Source organism: Xylocopa sonorina, chromosome 7 (genome assembly GCF_050948175.1).
Source record: "Xylocopa sonorina isolate GNS202 chromosome 7, iyXylSono1_principal, whole genome shotgun sequence".
NCBI lineage: Eukaryota > Metazoa > Arthropoda > Insecta > Hymenoptera > Apidae > Xylocopa > Xylocopa sonorina.
In genome coordinates this window covers 3557818-3578651 of record NC_135199.1, presented here as the reverse complement: position 1 = coordinate 3578651, position 20834 = coordinate 3557818, and the positions used below count along the sequence as shown (strand labels likewise).

The 20834-nt window shown below is 44.4% G+C and overlaps 1 protein-coding gene across 1 annotated transcript in view; it reads left to right on the top strand.

The window, feature by feature from the left end:
- The first annotated feature begins 400 nt into the window (after positions 1-400).
- Positions 401-20834, top strand: part of Imp (IGF-II mRNA-binding protein) — a 68237-nt gene continuing 47803 nt past the window's right edge. Inside the window, exons 1-2 of the mRNA XM_076898225.1 lie at positions 401-1021; positions 14879-14942. Of these exons, the coding sequence (XP_076754340.1) occupies positions 847-1021; positions 14879-14942 (239 nt within the window). The 5' untranslated portion in view covers positions 401-846. The remainder of the gene's footprint in view (positions 1022-14878; positions 14943-20834) is intronic.

Here is a 20834-nt window from a genome sequence, read left to right as displayed (position 1 = left end):
TTGTATGATCACGCTGGCTCGTGAAACATTCATTACCACCGGAAACACGCCAGGTCTGTGTACTACCGGTGCCGAGTCGACGTGACAGAGAGTCGTTGTATCTCGAAGCGAGCGGGAAATAGACACCGGATCCAGAGGAAAGAAAGAAACCAAGCAAGAAACAAAAGATATTGCGGCTGGGAAGACCGCTGCGAAGATCGTTCAAGAAGTTACGAAAAAACCTCCTGTGTCCCTTTCGCTTTTTTTTTTTTTTTTGGTGTACCAGCGCGAGAAAATCACGCAGAGTATCCACGCGAGAAAGACAAAATCGTGTACGTCGTCCATCGAGATAATCATCGAGAAAATAGCCGAACGAAAAAAACAAAGGGAAACAAAAAAAGAAGAGAGAAAGGAAAAGAAAAGGAAAAACGAGGCTACGAAAAAAAGACCCTGACGGAAGCGCGCTCTCGTGATCGTTTCTTCCTGCATGATAACAGGATTTCCAACGTCGTCATCGTCACCGTTCTCGTCCACGTCGCGTACGTGTATTCGTGTTGCATCGACGCCAGTTGCGATCCTCGACGTGTTGAAAACGTGCGGTGATCGTGTCATCGTCGTCGAGTTCCGTCTACGGTTCTTTTTTTATCGGTGCACTTCCCTCCGTGGCTCGTGGTGTCGAAACGCATTTAATCGGTCGTCTACCGTTTTTCGCGTCGTGTTCATCCTCGTTGACGTGTTGTGGACAACATCGTCAGCGTACGTTTCGTCTAGCCGCGTAGCCGCTTGGTTGCAAATTTCACAAGCCACGTGACCGGGACGTATCACGGAAAACCCGTCACTATAACGTCCAAGAGCGAACCAGCCACCATGTCGAAGCTCTACGTGGGCAATTTACCGTCGGATTGTAACGAGAGTGCTCTCAGGCAACTCTTCCAGGATCATAATTTGTCGTGTACAACGATCCTGGTGAAACGAGGCGGCTACGCGTTCGTCGACTGCACCGATCAGTCTGTTGCGGATCGTGCGATCGACAAACTTAACGGTGAGTCCAGAATCAACAGTTCAGATAATGCTGGATTAGATCGCTTTCCTCTATGCTGGCTACGTTACACTTCTATCGGCTGTTGCTACGCTGATAGCAGAATCTTGTAAAATACTATGCTTTTTTACTATGCAAATATTTCGCTACGTTTACCGCTGCTGCTATTATCACACACAGGGTCTGCTGACACGTTCCATCACACGAACGAAGAAGGAGAATCTTGGCAAGGCGAGATCTATGTACGCCAACTTGGAGGGCTTCCTGATTAATTTAAGACTCGCTAAACGCTTTTATCGCTTCATATGTATATAATATTGTACTACTTTAGGTATGGTCTACGCAATCTGCAGTCAGGAGAACGAACTTGTTGTTTCTGTATAAAGTCCTCCTGTATATTCACCTAGGCAACAAGTTTCGTCTACCTGCGTGCTCGGATTGTCACGCTTTCACACGCTTTTTCAATAGTTTGTAAGATATTTTTAGTAGAAATATATGAATATTTGCACGCTTGTACATATGCTTTATACGATTTAATGCTTATTTTTCTTTCCCTCCCCCGATCGAACGATCGTCGTCCTGTACATAGTAAACTCCAATCCGACCTATGCAAATTCTACTTACATTACAATTTATTTTCTATGTAATTAACCTATGTTAAGGATAATAGGCAATTTCACTGTGACGTTCAGTGAATCGATCGTCAATTATATTCGTTGACGAAAGGACAATCGTAACGTGCCATTGTACGTCGTACGACTTTTGTATTCACTCCGATTACTATAACCAAAAAGTGCCCAAACGAACGCCAAACGAATTGAATATGTTCGAATATTGATATACCGTGACTTAAAATTTCCACGCAGAACGATACGTTTATGAATGGCCATACCAAACGAACCACTGAGTATTATTTGTCGGTTTGAGAACCCCTGTGCGCGGCCTCGAAAATGCTTCCATCGAAAAAATGCCTATTCCCAATTTCATTCAGTATCTCGTACAAGATTACTCCGATACAGTTTACGACGTTACGTGCTTTCGCGTCGTGAAAAACGAAGCCGTACCTTCTCGCGTGCAATCGCGGAACGATGTTTGAAGTTCTTAAAGAGATCGCGATTTTCAAATCCCCCTTGAAAATGGCGCGGGAGAACGAAATTACTCCTACGTGTGCTCGTGTCGTGTGGAAAACTTATCCACGTGGTGGAGAGGCGCACGCATCGGCAAAATGGCGGAGCCGGTTATACCGGCAAGGTCACGCGTGTGGGTTTCGCCTTTGAGATAAGTTTCTGATAATCGCTCGCGTCGTGGCCAGCGTACTGTCGTTGATCAATGTGATTACCAGTTTCACTCTACTCGGCAATGCTATATTTCGCGCTTTCAAAGAAAATTACACCGTAATCACGACGCGATAACAAGCTATTTAATCGTACTGATTAGAATTTGATTATCGCGAGCAGAAAATCGGCTTTCGTTGATACATATTAACCGAGACAACGGTGGAATAAATAAATTGTCTTGTTCGTTAAACGCGTAGCAAGGCTTGTAGCCATTGATCAATTAAATCCGCTGGGACTGCATTAGTCAACAGAATCGCCCATTTTTTCGTCTAACCGAACCGTTGGTTCGCGATATGATACGCGATTCCGAGGAACCGTCATCGAAATACTCGTCGATTTTCCCGTCAAACGATTAGTCGCACGTAAATACTGACCCTCCGTACTGAATTTCAACTTTGTCTGAACAAAGTTAGATCGATACTTGACTAAGAGACGACTCACGCCTGCACGTTGACGATTCTCCCGCCCGAAAAACGTGGTCAAGGTCGCGTCTTGTGCGCGTCACGTATGGTTCCCCACTGGCTCCATGGCGAGGTTAAAATTTACATCGTGAAATAACGCCAACTTCATCTCAACGTACCCGTCGAAATCGGTTAGTCACACTCGTCATATACGACGGCCATGTTAATCGAGTAAATCCAGATCGTAAACTCCGTTGATGACTTAGTAAGCGACTTGGTATACACGCGCACTCGTACGTGATTCAATTTCTCAACGCCGCTGGCCGCTCGTCGATCGATGCTTTCGATCGTTCCTCTCCATCGAGTTCTTTCAGAAGCTGATAAACGCTCGGTAGACGGAACGATACGTTGAGATCGCGTTGATATTCGACTGGGGAACCATTTTAAGCCATCTCGGTGACACCGGATAACAAGACCATTTGTGTATGTAATCGCGAAGCAATTCGTGTCGAACGACCGCAAGACAAATCACTGTCACGTTCGTGACACAGTCCCTTACGTGCGAGATACTAATCAACGCGTAATGCTCGCTTCGTGACGGTAAACAACTACGGGAAGTATCAATGAAAAAAGGAGCGAAGTTCTTGTCAGACGTTTCGTTGCCTTTTCAAAGTGTTCCTCGTCCAACTCTCGACGCGCCATTTACACGCTGCGTCATTTTCGTCGATTAAATTACCTACTTTTCCCTTCTTAAACGTAATAACGTTAGCTTAAAGTACAACTTTTTAACTTAGATTGCTACGCGTTTTCCCTGGGGAATGCCTACGTTTCGGCGTAAATCGATTTGAAAGTCAGCGGGGGCTAATTTCAGCCAACGTCCGCTCTACATACGTAATTCGAACGCGAAGTATTAGGTATTCCAAGCGAGGAGTTAATTGTACATTTATAATCCACCTGAATTACTAAATCATTCCGTTTCATCGGATTGGAATGAAAATTATATATTCCGGGCGTAATCGAGATTGGTCGTGGTTGTAAAAAAATAGTTAAACTCCCAGGTGGCACGGGATGCGAGCAGTTGAGAAAATTGCGAATATAATGACGGGCAAAAATGTAGCAAAGAATACCAAAAGACTGGTCGGCTTGCTTAGAAGCCCGGTTACAAGAAAGAGGAGCGGTATATATGTACGAACATTGGAACGATTCATAGGGAATAGTCTCCCTCTATTTCGTTAGCAATACAGAAGGCTCGGTCGTAGCTCTGCAGCAGCGGTACATATGCATGTATGTATGCGGGGCCGATCCTTGGATACAATGCCGTGCCCGGAGAACGTTACCGCTGGGTACAGAACTAGTTTGGTGGGTTGTGTTACGTTTTAGACCAACTAAACTAAGGCTAGTCGCGGTTAAACTACATCGGACTACAACCATCGATATTAATTCACCGAAGACTACGAGTTTCCGTTCGTCACTTAATGCCCTCATTTTGAGCGAACCATGAGAACTTTCGGCCGGTCGATCAGATGATCATAAATTCTCTCTTTCAACGCACCACTCCGATAAAGACAAAATCGTGAACACAGAACATTCAAGCTTCATTTTGTTAAACTGTTTGATGGTTTTGCGGTACAGAAAGCTTCGCGATCTCATTGGATGAAAGGACGGGTTTACGGAGGATCGAATTATGCTTTCAGCGTTTTAAATTCGGTGAATCACGCGTATCTAATATTGATCTGGACAGCCAAAAAGGAGAGAAGGGAATGCGTATTTTTAATCGGTGTTTTGCAGTTGTTCATGGCTCGGTCAGCTTGATTTGTCGCGTGCCTGCCAGGGACCACCTGCCCTCGAAAAAAGTTACCTGTTAACAGTGCACCGGTAACCGACACTGATGGAACTTTACGATTCGGTTTCTCCTCGGGCATGGCGACCCTTACCGTTGATAATAATATCGATTCGAACCGAAGAAAAATAATGCTACGTTAACATGCTCGATCTCATTACGATAAACAAAATTCCTCTAGATCGTGTCAAACGTTATTACAATTGCTATATCCGTTTCAAAATCTCATTTTGTCGGTATACACGTCGCGGAGAAGTATACAATATAGACGTGTAGCAAGGTACGCGTTTACCAGAAATTATTAAGATTAATTATCATTTATACGGTCAATCCAAAACGGTTTCTGTATTTTTATATTATACGTACTCGTATATGTCTGTGGATTCCATATCAGCCGCTATCAATCGGTATCTACTTCTATTATCAATGGCTGCGAAATCGAAAACTTTACTTCATAGAGCGGTTGAACTGGAACAAGGTTATACTTGTTGCTGGAAAACATGGTATTTACTTTACTCGTATTTATCTCGGATATTGTAAAATTTTCTGTTTTTTTTTTTATATACTGTGGTATAAACATACGTATATATATCTTTCATCCTCCTAATCTTTTTACACTAGTATGACTTCATTTCGCAAGAATGTCCCATACGCGCAACGAACCTTCGTCGACGTACGTACGCGTGAATTGATTCGCGCTCCATTTTGTTCGTTTCCTTTCTGTCCGATAAAACGGAAATTTTTACCGTATAAAGCAAGATTTTGGTTAGGGCTTCGGTTAGGTTGAGAGCAACGGTGAAAAGAACGCGATTTAACGCCGACACAAATGTACGGTTTAAGCGCAAAAAGTGCTTGCGCGTCTGCAAGGAGGAAGTGCTATCTTTAGAGCGGCGAAAAGAGACTGTGCGATGTCTCCGCGTCTTCTTTTTCGTCTAGCCATCCGCTTTCATTAACCGAATGTACGGTCTTGGGCACCAGGGGCGAGAAAGCCATTGTGAGATTTCGACATAGCCGATACTGCCAAGTGAATGAAACGTAACGACGTTTCTTACTAAACTCGCTATCGGTCGTATGTATTTCGAAACCGCGATTCAGTACTTTCAACCGCGGCTTAAAAACCGATAAAGCCCCCTTATTCGAGCGAAATTAAGCCAACGTAATTTCTCATTCAACCGTTAAAGGAAGAGGTTATTTTCAGCCCCGAATAATCTCCAACACACGACCAATTAATATTATCAAGGCAGAATTAATTAATAAAAGAGATCGCTAAAAATGTACACGACGTAGACGCGAAACTGGCTGTTTATATGAAACGAATCGTAAAGAGCTGATAACGATACATGACATGTCTATATAAGATTTCCATGTTCAATATTGGAATTAAATTAATGATGTTACATCGAATCTTAAAGAGCTGATAACGACGCAACATCTCTATATGACATTATCCGAGGAGCAGTCTCTATTTCGAGTGTTTCTATATTGGCTTCGCCGGCAATTCTCTATTTCCTCCCTGGCCTCCCACGCGGCGCTCTTTTTTCTCCTTCTAATCTACATTGTCTTCGTCTTTCGTGGCCTCTGTTCATTCGAGGAACCTTTGAAGACACGTGTTTGTTTTAGATACCAGGCCGTTGACTTCCCGGCAAATAACCGTATTACCGCAGCCACACCGAACGAAACCGTTCCGAACGCGAGTTTTCTTATTATAAGAATCACACTAACCGCCTAGCCGGATCGAAGCTGCCCGTTCAGCCTTTTCCCTTCTTTATATTTCGTCCAACGGAAAAAGTAGGTGCGCTCCGTTTTATCGTATCCCTATCGTTATCAGACCATGAGTTTTTCTCGACGACCACCGTTCCTAATCTCCGCATATGTATTTCCAACTTGTAGCGAGGAACGCACAAACGTTCGTTCGTCGTAACTTTTCGAGAGAAAAAGAAAAGAAAGATTCGGAGTTCACGCGTCGAAAGTACGTCCATTAATCGAGACTATGATCGTGCTTGCATAGTTTTTGCAGCCGCTAACTCCGGATGACGAACAGTTTCGCGAATAGTCTGGTCAGGAAAGATTTCTGGAGCACATCTTGCGTTCAATAAAAATTATACACGAGGCGATTTTCACCCTTCTAGCCCTTGGCACGGGCAAAATTTTTACGACGCGGCAGGGGAAAAAAAAGAGAAAGGGAGACGAGTAACGTACGCGAGTTGCGGCGGCAGCGAATCTGCTTGGCCCCACGTGCGCGTAATTGTCAGGTATGAAGAGAGAAACCCGAATCGTTCGACAGGTGTCAATGAACCGGACAGCGACGTATCCATCGGAGGATAAGCGAGAAAGATTGAAGGAAAGAATGATCGGCTGGTCGAGTGAGAAAGGAGAGGCACGGACAGCTCGTTCGCACCTGCCTCGGTTATATACTAAACGGAGCTCACGGTGATTTCGCGTGTCGTCGATGCGACTTGATGGAACTGATTTTCTACCACCGGCTATACCTGATTTTAATTGTCCGCAAAGTATATAATCGATCTTCTTATTGATTCTGAAATCCTTACACGGGTAAAATTTACGATTTCCAACGATTAGTTATTTTTCAATATGGCAGAGGGGAAAAATTGTAGGGTAAATCGATGGAAAGACGTGGTTGCGCGAGATGTACTGAAAAATAACGCTGGAAACGAAAGGGAGGGATGTGTTGCAACTCATCGTAGAAAAATTGCATCGGCATGGCGCCATTAATCTCCGAACGAGCGGATATTATTTTAATTCTCAAGCCTGGGACCGAGTCTCTTCCGAGAAACGCGGCCCTTTGTCCCGGTCGGCTCTACGAAAGAAAAGTGACCGAGTGATTTAATCTACGAACGAACGGAGACCCTGGACTCTTTCTGCTGCTCGTTGCTCCCTGTGCCTCTTCTCTTCTGTCCATTGGCGCGTTTCTTTTTTGTCTATCGGAACTGTGGCCGAATTTCAACGATTCGCATCGTGAACGTTGCTCGAGGAAAATCGCGGCTGGAATATAATTGGTCGATTCCTCGAAATCGAATCCTCGTTGCGAAGGAAGCAGGACGGAACAGTGTATCAACGTTGATACTCGAAGTTGCTCGCGAATCGAATAAAGTAGAATAATAGCGGCACGATCGTAGTGACGCAACGTGGAACATCGTGGATGAAACGGATAACACGGAGTAACATGCAAATCCTCAGTCAGCTTACTGCGTCGAGGCGCCAAAAGATACAACGCCCGCACACTAACGCGCCTTCATCTTACACAGGGATGCGTGAAATACTGGGCCACTTTATACAAACGTGGAACTCTGAACTTTGCCCATTTGTTAGATAAAAGTCGTTATCGTGGGCTGTTGCGTTACGACGGATAATTTTACGGACGTGTATGTTACAAGTATACAATCTCAACCGACGAATTTTAATTTGAAAAATCTATTTTACTACGCTTCTCAATATAATTTGATGCACTACGAAACGAACTACGAAAATCGTAGTTCAAACATGGCCTGTGATACGAATATCGCGGAACAAACGGAGCGCATTGAGTCGCAGCGTAACAATTGAATCGTGATCTTCTTCTGTTTCGACGTAACAGGTAACTTAGCCGACGCACCTTTCACCTCCAAGAAAGAAATTTTCGCGGTTCATTTATTACGTATTGCCCAGACGAAATTGCATCGCGCATTGTTCAATCGGGATTTATCAGATAATTATTTCTTTTTCAACGTAAATCGGCCATGGCGAGAAGAAAATTGATTGATACACCATCCAAGATAAAACCGAATTCCTTCCCGACGGCTGAATCGTTATCTCGCCGACCACTTAACGAAATATTCGTGACCGATACGGATTTCCGTGGAAATACTTCGTCCGCATCGAAGGTTATCAATTTGACGAATTTCTAGCGTATACGTATTGTTACGAATTTACACAACGATCGAAATCAACGTTTAATTCGATGAATAGACTGTTGAGTAGTTTTGTCCTTCGAAAGATCGTAGAGAAGATCGATAAAAGCGAGTATTCAAGGATACGCGATAAAGATATCGCGGGGACAACGAAACAGCCGATCGTAGATACAAAGTATCGCATGATGAAAAGCGTGATGTTGGGAACGAGATTTTGCCGTTTCGCGCGCTTTCTACGGATTCTCTCGCTCAGTCAGGACCTATCTTAACGTGCGTGGGCCCATTCGCTTCATTCGGCAAACTAACCTACCCGTCTAAGTAATCCATTGTGCTTCTCGTGCTCTCTTTGTGTGGCCGCTCTCACGCTGAGAGCGCGGCGCACAGGGGTGTGCGAGAAGGAGTAAGAAAGGCGTGTGGTTGGCGCGATAAAGAAGCACCGAGGGAGCAAACGGGATGGAAAGGGAGGGTGGAACAGAAGACGAAAGAGAGAAAGAGAGAAGTATGCCACAAGGCCAGCCGAGTCCGGAGCAATTTTTGCTTTACTCTCTTTGCCCGAGCCGAAAAACGAGCGTGGCTCTCCGACCGACTAACTGCTCCAATTTTATTTACCACGACCGTGTCAAACCCTATCGACGTATTCCCGCGATATATTCCGCGGCCACGTGGGACGATTCCTCCCGATTTCGCCCTCCTTTAATCAAACCACTATCTCCTTTCTCCTCTTACCAACGCGAATAAATTTCACCGCGAGATACCGCAAACGCCTTCGAACGAACGAACGATAGTTATCTTCGGTTACTGAAAGGGACATCCATCGTGCTACTAATATATTATTTCGCTCCGTTTCGCTGAAAGAAAACATTTTTACCGTCGCTTTCGCTCTCCTCGTTCGATTTGTTCTCGTTTTTGCCACCTGATGCAAAATTTACATTAATACAAACCGGAACGAACGTAAACCGTCAACTTAATTACGCTCCATGAGATAGGGATCTGTACGTTAAATTGTCCAACGTTCGTTCGTGTCTTCATCAAATTGACGTATCATCTATACGGATGAAAACATGTTCCCTTCCGATATCTATACTTTTATGACACGCTCCGTGTCGTTCGTTGCTAAAAGATTCTCTAGCTGCACGGAAGGGTTTACCTCGTTGTATACATATGTGTATTTAACGATAATCGCACAAACGCGAAGGGGTACTACCCGGAATCACGCGAGCGTGTAACTACTCTCGGATAATTCTTCGAATCGTGCAATCATCGTCCCGAACCCTGAAAATTCTTCGATCACGAAGCGATCGGTTAATTGAAACGTTCGATAGAGCAGTAACGTGTATTGCTCGTTCCTCGGCGATCGAGTGACGTTATTGCTTAAACAAACTGTGTACCGAGTAAATGCCGAGAAATTGGCTACGACGAACGGTATCCGGTTTCTCAAGAAATCGGCTATCGATATCGATTCGTTAGATTTTCGCCCGTGATTCGCGATTCGCAAACGATTTCCGTGAGACTAAACTAGCGAGTTGTAACTCAATAGTAATTTATGTACCTAGCCGTGCCAACCGCCGTGTCCAAGGCATCGGTATTCAGCATCGGCCTGGAATGCGCAACAGGAACCTGTTCTCATTCCCATTCCCATTCCCGCGCAGCGCTACCCAAATATTTTATTACTTCCCCGTGGAGCCGGTGCGCTCTCTCTCTCTCTCTCTCTCTCTCTCTCTCTCTCTCTCTCTCTCTGTGTCTCTCTTTCTTTTTCTAGCCCTCTTTATCTCTACCTCTCTTTCCTCTTTTCCTATCTCCCTTCCATTTCAGCCGGCGCAAGAAACTCTTCGCTGTTATGTCACCCTGTAAGGCCTCTCTTATCGTTGTAACGATATTTCCAACATTACGGTTACGTCTCGCGAGATTTCGTAAATGGTTACGGAATTGAGAACGACTGTCCACACTGTCCATCATCTGACGATTATCGTGGAAAGTGCTTGTCCTTAGCGCGCGCGGGTATACATAGTAGCCGATCGGAGCACCGCCGAAGAACCGTCCCCGTGTATCAAGTGCCGAGATACGAAAAACGCTGTACTAGCGTCTCAGATATGCAAGGTTTACATTACCTACGTCGGTGAGCTATCGAGTACCGAAGTGAACGCCTTCTATTAATAAAGTTCGCGTTATAAATAAACGTTGATAATCGACAGTTCGTTCGCTTCGTGATTTCTCGCATAACCGGGCCGGTTGTAGCCAGCGTTCTCTTTTGTCACGTCCCGAGCCGGTGCGATCTCGAAAGACGCGCGCGGCCTCTTCGTCGGTAGAACGAAACCGTTCGCTCGTCTCTCACCGTCAAGCAGAAATTGACGAGATTTAAGTTTAGGAACCGGTAAAACGTATCAACGAACAGGGAGAAATAAGGGAAGCGGAATGAAGAAGGGAAGGTACGCTCGAGAGAGAGAGAGAGAGAGAGAGAGAGAGAAAGAGAGAGAGAGAGCGTAAGAGAAGGAAGGACAGAGAGAAAGAATGAATATATATTAGATGGATTGCGCGACGACCTCCGGATAGCTCTCCTAAGCTCGTTCTCCGCTCGCTGAGCCTCCTCATCTACCTGGCAGTTTTCGTTGTAGCCTAACAGCAGGGAGGATGGCGGGACGGGAGGGAGGAGGTAGGAGCACTAAGGAGACCTTGAAGGCTTGCTAGCCGGGTGCCGGCTAGTACTGACCCACTATAAAGGCACTTGCCATCCTGCTCGTTCAACAGGACAATCTACTATTACTCTCTCCCTCGGGAGAGCCTGCTAACCTACTCTCTTGCCCACATACACCGACTCGATCCGAAAACTCGCTTCTAGACCCTGGCTACGCTTAGCTGAAACAGCTCCTATCTCTCTCCCTCCCCCTATACCGTTTGTTCCTATCCCTTTTCACCGGTTGCTCCGTCCCTGTCCCGTACTCTGTCGTTCTTTCTTTCACTTTTGTCGTCCCTCGTACGCTGCCTTCCCTATCTCATTTCCACTCCCTCTTTTCTGCTCCCTTCTCGCTGCCGTTCTAATACCACCACTGCTACAACCCTCGTGTTCCCGCTATTTCGCTTCCTCTCGCTCGCTCGCTCTCTCCCTCCTCCTTTTTTTTCATCTTTTTTCGTCTTTTTTTCTAGTTCACTCTCTCTCTACTCCCTCGTGCACGAGCGTGTACGTACGCTGCACGGACGCATCGGTACACGCGTGGCGAACCCCCCGAAAAATCTCTGTGTGACCGGGTAAGACGCGCGTGTACACCCTTCTACGCGTACACGAGCGCCCGTTTCCCTGTGTCTCTCTTATGCATGAATTTCACCGGTGCTTAGAAAGAAGGAGAGAGGTTTCGAGCGTGTATCGCGTCCGAGTATGCGTCTGTGTTCGTAGGGAGTACCACCTAGCATAGCAACTGCTGTTTCTGCATTTCTTAGCAGCGCGCCCCATGCGAGATGCCGGTATATTTTAGGCGTATAACGGGTGTCCCGCTTTCGAAACGGATGCACACGTTTTACTACGAGAATTCCTGACCGCTCGCGGTTATCTAATAACCTGCCCTTCGGTTGTGAAACTTTCTATCCCGATAACAGCTCGTTTCAGTCAACGCTTTCGGAAAGATACATAGGATAACGAATTCAGAAAAATTACTATAACGAGATAAAGATTCTACAGTTTTAAAGGGGAGTGACACGCAAGTTCGTAAATTAAAAAGTAGTCTACTTGATTTATACGGAAGGTAATCGATAAGCGGTCGAAGAAATCGAGTTTGGAGGAGCATCGTTAACGCGAATAGCCGGAACTACTAACTTGTTCGAGAAATATTCGGCCTCGTAAATTTTGCCACGCTCGCAATCAACACGGTTAGAGAGATACGTTGAAATGATTCGACCAGGCGGCTTTGTGTAGCATCGTAATAGTCTCCTAAATGGCAAGCACGTGAAATCAAGCGTAAAAGCACACGTCGAATTTAACGCGGCATAAGAATCAAATTAAAACCTCGTCAAGATCTCCCTCCCCTATTTCTCTATCTCACCTTGTCGCGAATTGGCTTTCGCATGAAACCTGTTGGTACTTAGTCGAAGAGAGCATTCGTGCATAGAAACACTTACGAATATTATTGCTACAGGGTGAGATGAACAATTCGAGGGGAGACTTGACACGGGACCGTACCAACTCCGTAGCCATTTAAGCGCTACTTCCTCCTTTTCTTCTTCCATTTTTTCCCCCCCGGTCTCTGTTCTGGCTCTTTTCATTTTCAAGTGCTCGCGGGAAGATACAGTAACGCCATCTTCCCCGCGCCGTTTTACGTTTAATACACGCATTTCTAATTCATTCGAATTCCCAAGCTAGTCCGCCAGGGTAGGTTATATTATATACCCTCATTGTACCTAGCATTCTGCTGCATTTAATAGACTCCTCGCGAACAATTCCGCCACTCGCCACACGCCATTGTACCCCGCAAGAGAGAGATCTACCCGGTTTTTCTGAAGCAGGTTCGGCTCGTTCACAAAAATGCCACTCCAAGCACGAAAACGCGAAGCGCCGAGATCGTTATCGACGCTCGTCAACGATCCGCGACGAGCATCGAGAACCCTGTGTACCTACGTACTTTTGTTGCAAACCGACTGTGACTAATCTATGTGAAAATGAACCTCTCCTTCGTTGAACGACTTTCAAGCAACTCACCGAGACTAACGATTCCTGTAACCTATAAAGTATGTATAGATACAACGTCGGATACAGGAACTGTTCTATATAACGTCTACGATCTTTCTTCTTTATGTACATTGCCGTGCTTCGAATGCGTTATCATTTTCGAATATACGTGCAGAATAACGCATAATGTTGTTCGACTATCAAGCGTCATAAAACAACGCTGCACATGTCGTCACTTTTTAATTCTAAGTTACAATATTTTATTCTGATTTACCCATAGCACTGGTAAATCCTTGTGGGACGATTCATCTGCTTCATTCTGTTGCCATCTTCCAAGGAATTCCAAATTTTATGGTTTCTCGATCTTGCTTTCTCTTGCACTTCACACACAACATTGTTAACAATCATGTATCTTTAGACAAACTTATCGCACAGTCATTTTTCGAACCGCGATGGTTGTCCTACGTCTTTGTAATCACAATGTCGTTCACTAGATATCACTCTCTTTCCCTTATTCGTATACACACAGTTCGCGCAAAATGCCGGAGGTTATACGATTTCAATGATAAAATTAATAGTAGTATTGTAATAAGTGTCTGTTGTAACGACGAAAGGAAATTTAGTGCGTGCATCCCGTGTAGGAGTCTCCTCACTTACTGACCGGACTGTTTACATTCTTATAGTGACCTTATTTTGCGAAGTAACCGAAGAGTATTTCTACTCGCGTGGAACCGAATAATACGCTTAAGACGAAGCTTGTATCCTCTCCAACAGTGTCAACACTGAATCACTATTTCCGAAACGAGTTACATCGAGCATTGTCAGCGTCGCGTTAATATCCATTACTGACTGATTTTAAAACATATGCGTGCGCATATGTTCGTTGTAGATTAGAATGCGCATAGCAAACAATGGCGGCCTAATTTAAAATGTGTTAACAATAAATCTGTGAAATTTGTTATTTTTTTAATGAAACTATAAGATTTTATATCGTGTACGACAAGCGAAAACGGTCATTTCTATGGGCCGGCAAAAGTGGTTTCATAGATTTTTTGCGATACGCTCTTGGAAAGAGGAACTGGTTAGAGAAAATTAGATGGGTCTAACTGGCAGAAGACACCTGGCGCCTAGGAAAGGAAATACTTGTATATACCTGGAGTATGCATGCACGTGTGTCTATGTATGTCCAGTCCCTCGGACCGTGTCGAAAAATTCACCAGCACGAGACTGTGACCGCGGATACGTTCACATAACCTCTTGATCCTGATTAGAATATGAGTGAGGTACCTAGCACGATAGTTTTAGGTTAGTGCAGTGATTTTTGTGCCCGTTACGCGTTATACATGTGCAAATCAAAACCCGGAAGCAACCACCGAGTTCCACTTCTCGAATCGAAACCGGTGTCGAGTGTAGTTTTCCATGAGAAAATCTCCCATCGTCCCGAGCAGGGTCAGAGTTCTAGTAAACCATAACGTAAAACAGGTTGTCCATACTGACCCAATGATCTAATTCCTTTACTTTCTCGATACTATGAGAAAATTCCAACATTATCGTTCCCTTGTTTATATGTACATATGTAAAACTTTCATAGAGCTGTTTGCGTTTTTGTAGACTGAAATAAATTATAGTATTTTATCGAATGCAATTAAATATTGATGTACGCGTGAGTTCTTTTATTTATAAATTCGTTTTAAAATGCATTCTTTCTTTTTTGCTTCAGGATACACGTATCTCGGGTCGGCGCTTGTCGTGGAGCCATCTGTAGCCAGTGGACCGAAGAAACGGTATGTTTTTAACATTTCAATAACTGTTTCCGTGTAAAGTCTTGCGTTTACTTCATTAAGTGACTCCATTAATAAGCGCGAATGCTTATGTACCCGCGTGAAATTTGAATGTATAAAAAGCTGCATAATGCAATAATAATACGCAAGAATATACAAAATATCGAATTACACATTATAATATTTAGAGGCCAAAACAAGTCTGTAATTACGTATCACTTTTTTTTTATTTGTGTTTATAGAGATATAAATTTGCATAAACATCCGCAGCTTACTCATTAATTGCAAATAATTATAACTCAGTGAGACGTTCGTTGCTCGGTTAATCGACAGTATTCCCCGCCAAATGACTTTGCGATAAGGCACTTTGCTTTACAGGCATGCCATATTACGTTACTTTGTATGCAAATGTATACCCGTTAAATAAATTAGCCATGAAGTGTCTTACTGCGGTTATAATTAAAAACTTGTCCGGTCGGCGAATATTGTTAACCGCCGTTCTTTAAACGGTCGTAAATTAATCCATCGGGCAGGGGACGCTCGCCGTGTTACACTTACTTACACGTATACTACGTATTAAGTATTTGGAAAAAAGTTAACCAACTCGGCCGGCTCGGTGGCACCGTGCCGAAAGCTTCGGGCGAACTTTGTTGTTACGTGCTAATAGTCCATTTGTCTTCAAAAAATTCTGTGTAATCGCTTACACAAACTTCGGCAAGGGGTTATTAACCCTGGGCAATTTCTCGATCAAAAGAGAGATCACGCGTAATGCCGGCATAACGAGGTGCATAATTGGCCGTACGCGAGTAAATGCGCGCGAGCGCGCACACGAGAGTTCGAACTCGTGCCGAACGTGTCCAAGCAAAAATCGTCGAGGATTATCTACAGTGGAACTCATTCTCGTGGTAGAATTTTGAATAGTTGTCGGACACCGTCAAAGGGATCGCGCGCGGTTCACTTTACCAAACAAAACCATCCAATTACCACGCTTCAACTTCGAAAAATAGAGCAAACTCCGAAACTTCCCTCGCGAACTTTACCATCGTTTGTCATGTAAATTCTTTCTTGCCGTTGTTTCACCGCGATCGATCCTCAGAGCTTACCGATAACTGTTACAACTGTTACGATTGCAACGATATCGTTCATCAATTGTTATGCACGCAAGTTTTGCAGAATACGAATTATATATGCACTGTTTTTTTCGCATGCTGCCACATGTATTTCACATACACGGATCGCTGGTACGTATTATTACTATTACATGCAGTATGCACTTGTCCACGCGTGCTAACATTTCATCTAATTGTATAATTACAATCCATTAAGGTTTAGACACTATTGGAATTAGATGATCTTTCTATTTGCTTGAATTTCCTACACAGAGAATTTTAATATATTAATCACCATATGAAATGAAAAGATTTGCGAGCTGATGTTACTTCGTTCCTTCTACGGCAGACATTTAAATTTTAGACATTTCATTATCGCGCGAAAGTGGCATGTGATGACTATAATTAATTACCCTTGGTCTCGATCGGCATTCTTTTTTCTTTCTTTCGCTCGAGAACTTTCTACTTTTACGGATGCGATCGGAGAAATGTTTGGGAGCCTCTGCACACCGAGGCAGCCTCCTCCTCGATGGTGAAGCAGGCGTTCGAAAAAAAATGTGGCACCTGCCTTCTCCTTACGAACCCCGAGCTGAGCCCAGGCTGCTCGCTCGTGCCACAACTGCAATCTGTTATTTCACCATCCCCCACCTTCGCCCCTTTCTCTGTTTCTCTTCTCGTTTACTCCGTACCACGATGATTCGTCTTGACACAAGAAACCTTATCGACGATACGTACGCGCAAAGGTATAAACCGAGGATTTGTTGCTGGCCGTAACGATATTCGACGGTAGATAAGAGCAATTAAATGCAATGTGCAGAGAGTGGACAGTATAACGAGCTGTACAAGCAAACACTTTTAATACGGTTGTCCCATTGCATTAGTATCCTTAAAACGGAACCGAAATTAATATTTACGGCGACAGTTACTGGCCGCTGTTATCTTTTTAATGGTTACCTGGAAAAACTGACCACGCTCGGAAATTGTATCGCAAAGATTCCACAGATACCGATTGCGTATGACTGGCGCATAATAATAATCGACGCGCGTTGATAATTCTATGTGGATTTTCATTTTTTCCTAAACCTGCCGAGTTCGTGCGATGATCCCGTTAAAATTTGGGCGACGAACGTAACCGTTGTCAGAAATGAAATTTCTTTCACGATTGCTCGCAAAAAGATTAGACGGGGAGATCGTTGCCCGACAATAGAGTCCGCCGATTCAGCGAGGACGGGTATCACTTCCGAGTTGTCCTCTCGGTTGCTGTTTCAAAAACTCGCGCGTCTACTTCCAGCGGCGAGTGTTCGCCGCTCGTTTTTGATGTTTAGGACCGATGCATGGCTAAACATTCATTTCCATATAAGCCGATATGTTTCAAATGTAAAGCACTCTCGTACGGTGGCTACAGTGACATGAAGAAGAAAGGACGCGGAGAGATCGGTGAAAGAAAAAGGAAGAGGGCAAGGAGAAACGAACTGGTACGAGCGGAAACTAGTTTAAGGCCCGAGGGGTGAGACCCTCAGGAGTCCTTACAATGATTCCATGGGATCCACCGCGTTTCTGATTCTATTTCCTTTAACTGGCTCTATCGGCCTCTTTGTGTTAAGCCCGGCAATGTGTGACGTTGCTCTAGCTTCGCGAGTGTGAGAACCGAACGGAAAATTCGTAACGAATGATGACAATTATATCACCCTGCGACTCCATTCACGCTCTATTTCGAGGACTTTCATTTTCATATCTAAAGATGCGTAGTTCGTTCCTGTTTAGCTCCGTATACCTTTTCAGAGGTACACAATTAAAAGTGTTACATCTTCATGAGATCAGAGTGAGATATTTAACATTTTTCAGAGGAATTTATTATGAGGACATTAGGCATTCTTCTCGCACGAGTTTGTTCCCATCCCAGTTTAGATTGCTCGCGCAAAATTCAAAACACACAAAGTTGCTTCTTCGAGGCTATTGAAAGATGGTTGTTCGGTGCACATGCTCCATTCGACGACCGCAAAGGCTATCTTAAAGCTGACGAAAGGAAGTCCACTTTTGCGGTGAATTTGTAAAATGTAGCCATATGCATCCGTATACCTTATTCAGTTGGTGCACGAGAATTCGTATTGCGGTAAACCGACTTGCAACTGCGATAACTCGAGGAAACTCCTTCGAATGCGAAGAGGACAACGATCCGTCAGCTTTATCCGTGAATGAATGTTTTCCAATAGCGAAGGGGGAGATACCTACGGTTCCAGGTATCAAGTGCATATCTAGTCGTACGTGGCGCGCATGAATCGCACGTATTTCCACTTGCACATGCAGAACTGCACTTTTCCCATTTGCATAACAAGGCCGATGCACCTCGCGGCGCATATCAGGTCAGTCAGGTTGTACGATAGGAAGGGTGCATAGGGGTAAGTTAACCCCCTGCAGTCGATGGTGACCCGGCTGGCTGAATGCACTTTGTTTGCATTTCCTGCACTTGAGTGCTGTCGTTTGTCTGTATCACTTGTCCCCTCGATTTCATAAGCCGCAAACAAATGTCCGCATCGTGGATGCCAGGGAAACTAAATAAAAAACTGCCATGAGAGTCACCGAGGATGCATCTTACATTTCGATGCAATGGACTCTCCCTCTCTTTCTTTTTATATACTGTTCCGTTCACCCCTCTCTTTCTCTCCTCTTCTCTCCTTGCCTTCCTTTTCTCTCTTTTCTTGGAGTGAATCGTTGCACTCGGCGCGTGCCAACCTCGTGCCCTTCCCTGGTGGTGTGCCCCCTCCCTCGCCTTGCATTTAATTCTGCCTCTGCTCGTCCTCCACCCCTTTCAGCTCCCCACTTTTCTCTGACCACCCCACCCAACCCCGTTTCCCTTCTACCCTCCCCCTCCCCCTGTTTCACTGGTGCATCCTGCATGCACTTGTTGCGTCAATGCACAGCCGGCTGCTACGGGACGCAGGCGCATCTGGATTTTTTTGGATGTTGTTGATACTTTTTTGGGCGAACGCGCGCGGATATTGTGTGTGCGATGCGTTTCAAATGCGATTAGGACGATTGTTCAGCCAGTTTCTGCAGATTACGCTTATTATATTATACACGCAGATCCGGTCGCAGCTTTTATCCCCACTTTTTATCCTTCTCTCGCGGTAAAACGCGAAAGTGCAAATTAGATCGTTATCTTAAATGGGAATGCACTGCGCTTGCATACGATTTGCTTAACGAGCCTTCGACGGAGTTAATTATTTCCATCGTTTCGCTCTAATTAATTACCATTTTTTAAAGATTAGATATGAAATTTTCGTTTGCTCGCTTTATATCGTAATATTCCGCCGAGCATTAAGAATGCCATTTAATAGTGTTGGCTAATCGGCATTTTTACGGTACTGTAAATATTGCGAAAGAGATTTTAGAAGCAAACTTGTTGGTACTGATAGAAGTTTAGATTGCTAGATCATCCGTGTGGCGTGAGCAGAGGGTCATAAAAAAATCAGCCTATCAATGAAGGTGTTAATTGTCCCTTGAATTAGGCTCGTTATAAGCAGGGGTGAATTGGTAATACACCCTGCTTGCACTTGTTGCATCTATGTTGAATGCAACTACCAGGCCACGCAAGCGCCGTTTGTCAGGACTAACTTTGCCCACTTTCTTTGTACTTGGAAATAACTTACGCAACGCTAAACAGTTACCGGTCTGTTCGTTCCTGTCAACTTCTCAAATCGATACTCGATTTGTATGCGCTATACACGTACATACAAACGTTCGTTTCACGCGTGACTTTAGGCTAGGATTATCACATAATCCCTTGTGTAATGAATCTTAGTGAATCGACGCGTATAAAGCTGGAGTTTGGTAAACAGAAAACTGGATCGTTCGTTGTTGCCTCCATTTCGCACTTCTGCCCTTCTCCCGGCCGGGTTACCGCGATCCTCTTCTCTGCAAGAAGCAACTACCGACGGCTTCGTATGTCGGAACATCGAAAACAAAACGATACAACGGGACCCGCCCGGTAGGATCGCTCCTTCCGATGTTTGCTTAAAGTATCTTCCTACGAGCCTCGAGGGACGATATCCTGATGAGGAGGAACTCGATACACGTCCTTGTGCAGCTGCGTTCACACAAGAAACCAGCGCGCCTTCCGTGGGGTTATCTCCCCGAAACTCCATTGACCAACAGATATCCGGTTGACCCTTGAAACAGATTCTACGCTCGTCTTTATGTACCACCAGATACCACGAAATGTAAATTACTTTTGTTTCTTTCGAACGCGCATTTTTCGGTGGATACCGTTACGTGCTTTTTTTTATAAAACTGCACAGAATCTCGCGAGAAACGGTGTTAAATAATTTTATGGGGATATCGTTTTTGTGTAACTTAAAGTTGAATGTTTAAAATAAAGTGGTAACTGTACTCTTGATCAATTCGTTTTTATAGCTTAGCGAATTAAAAGATATAATTATTCTTGCAGACGCATGCGTACGTACCATATAAACGAAACTCATTTACGTGTAGGTGCCTTTAAATGCAAGCTGAGGACTTTCAATCGAAATACCGATCAGACGCTTCGGGCTGTCACGGGAAGTAATTTGCGCCCTTAAGTAATGCGCGAGAAACGAAAATGCAATTATCACCTAAACCTCCCGGAAGGTGATTAATGATTCAATTGCTAGCGTCCGATGAAAATTGTCAATTTCTCTTCTTCGAATCGTCGCTCTTCGACCGTCGTTTCTACTTCTAAATAGTATTTTTACACAAACGGTATTTTAAAGCAACCAATAATTTATATTTTGCATACAACCGTAGTAAA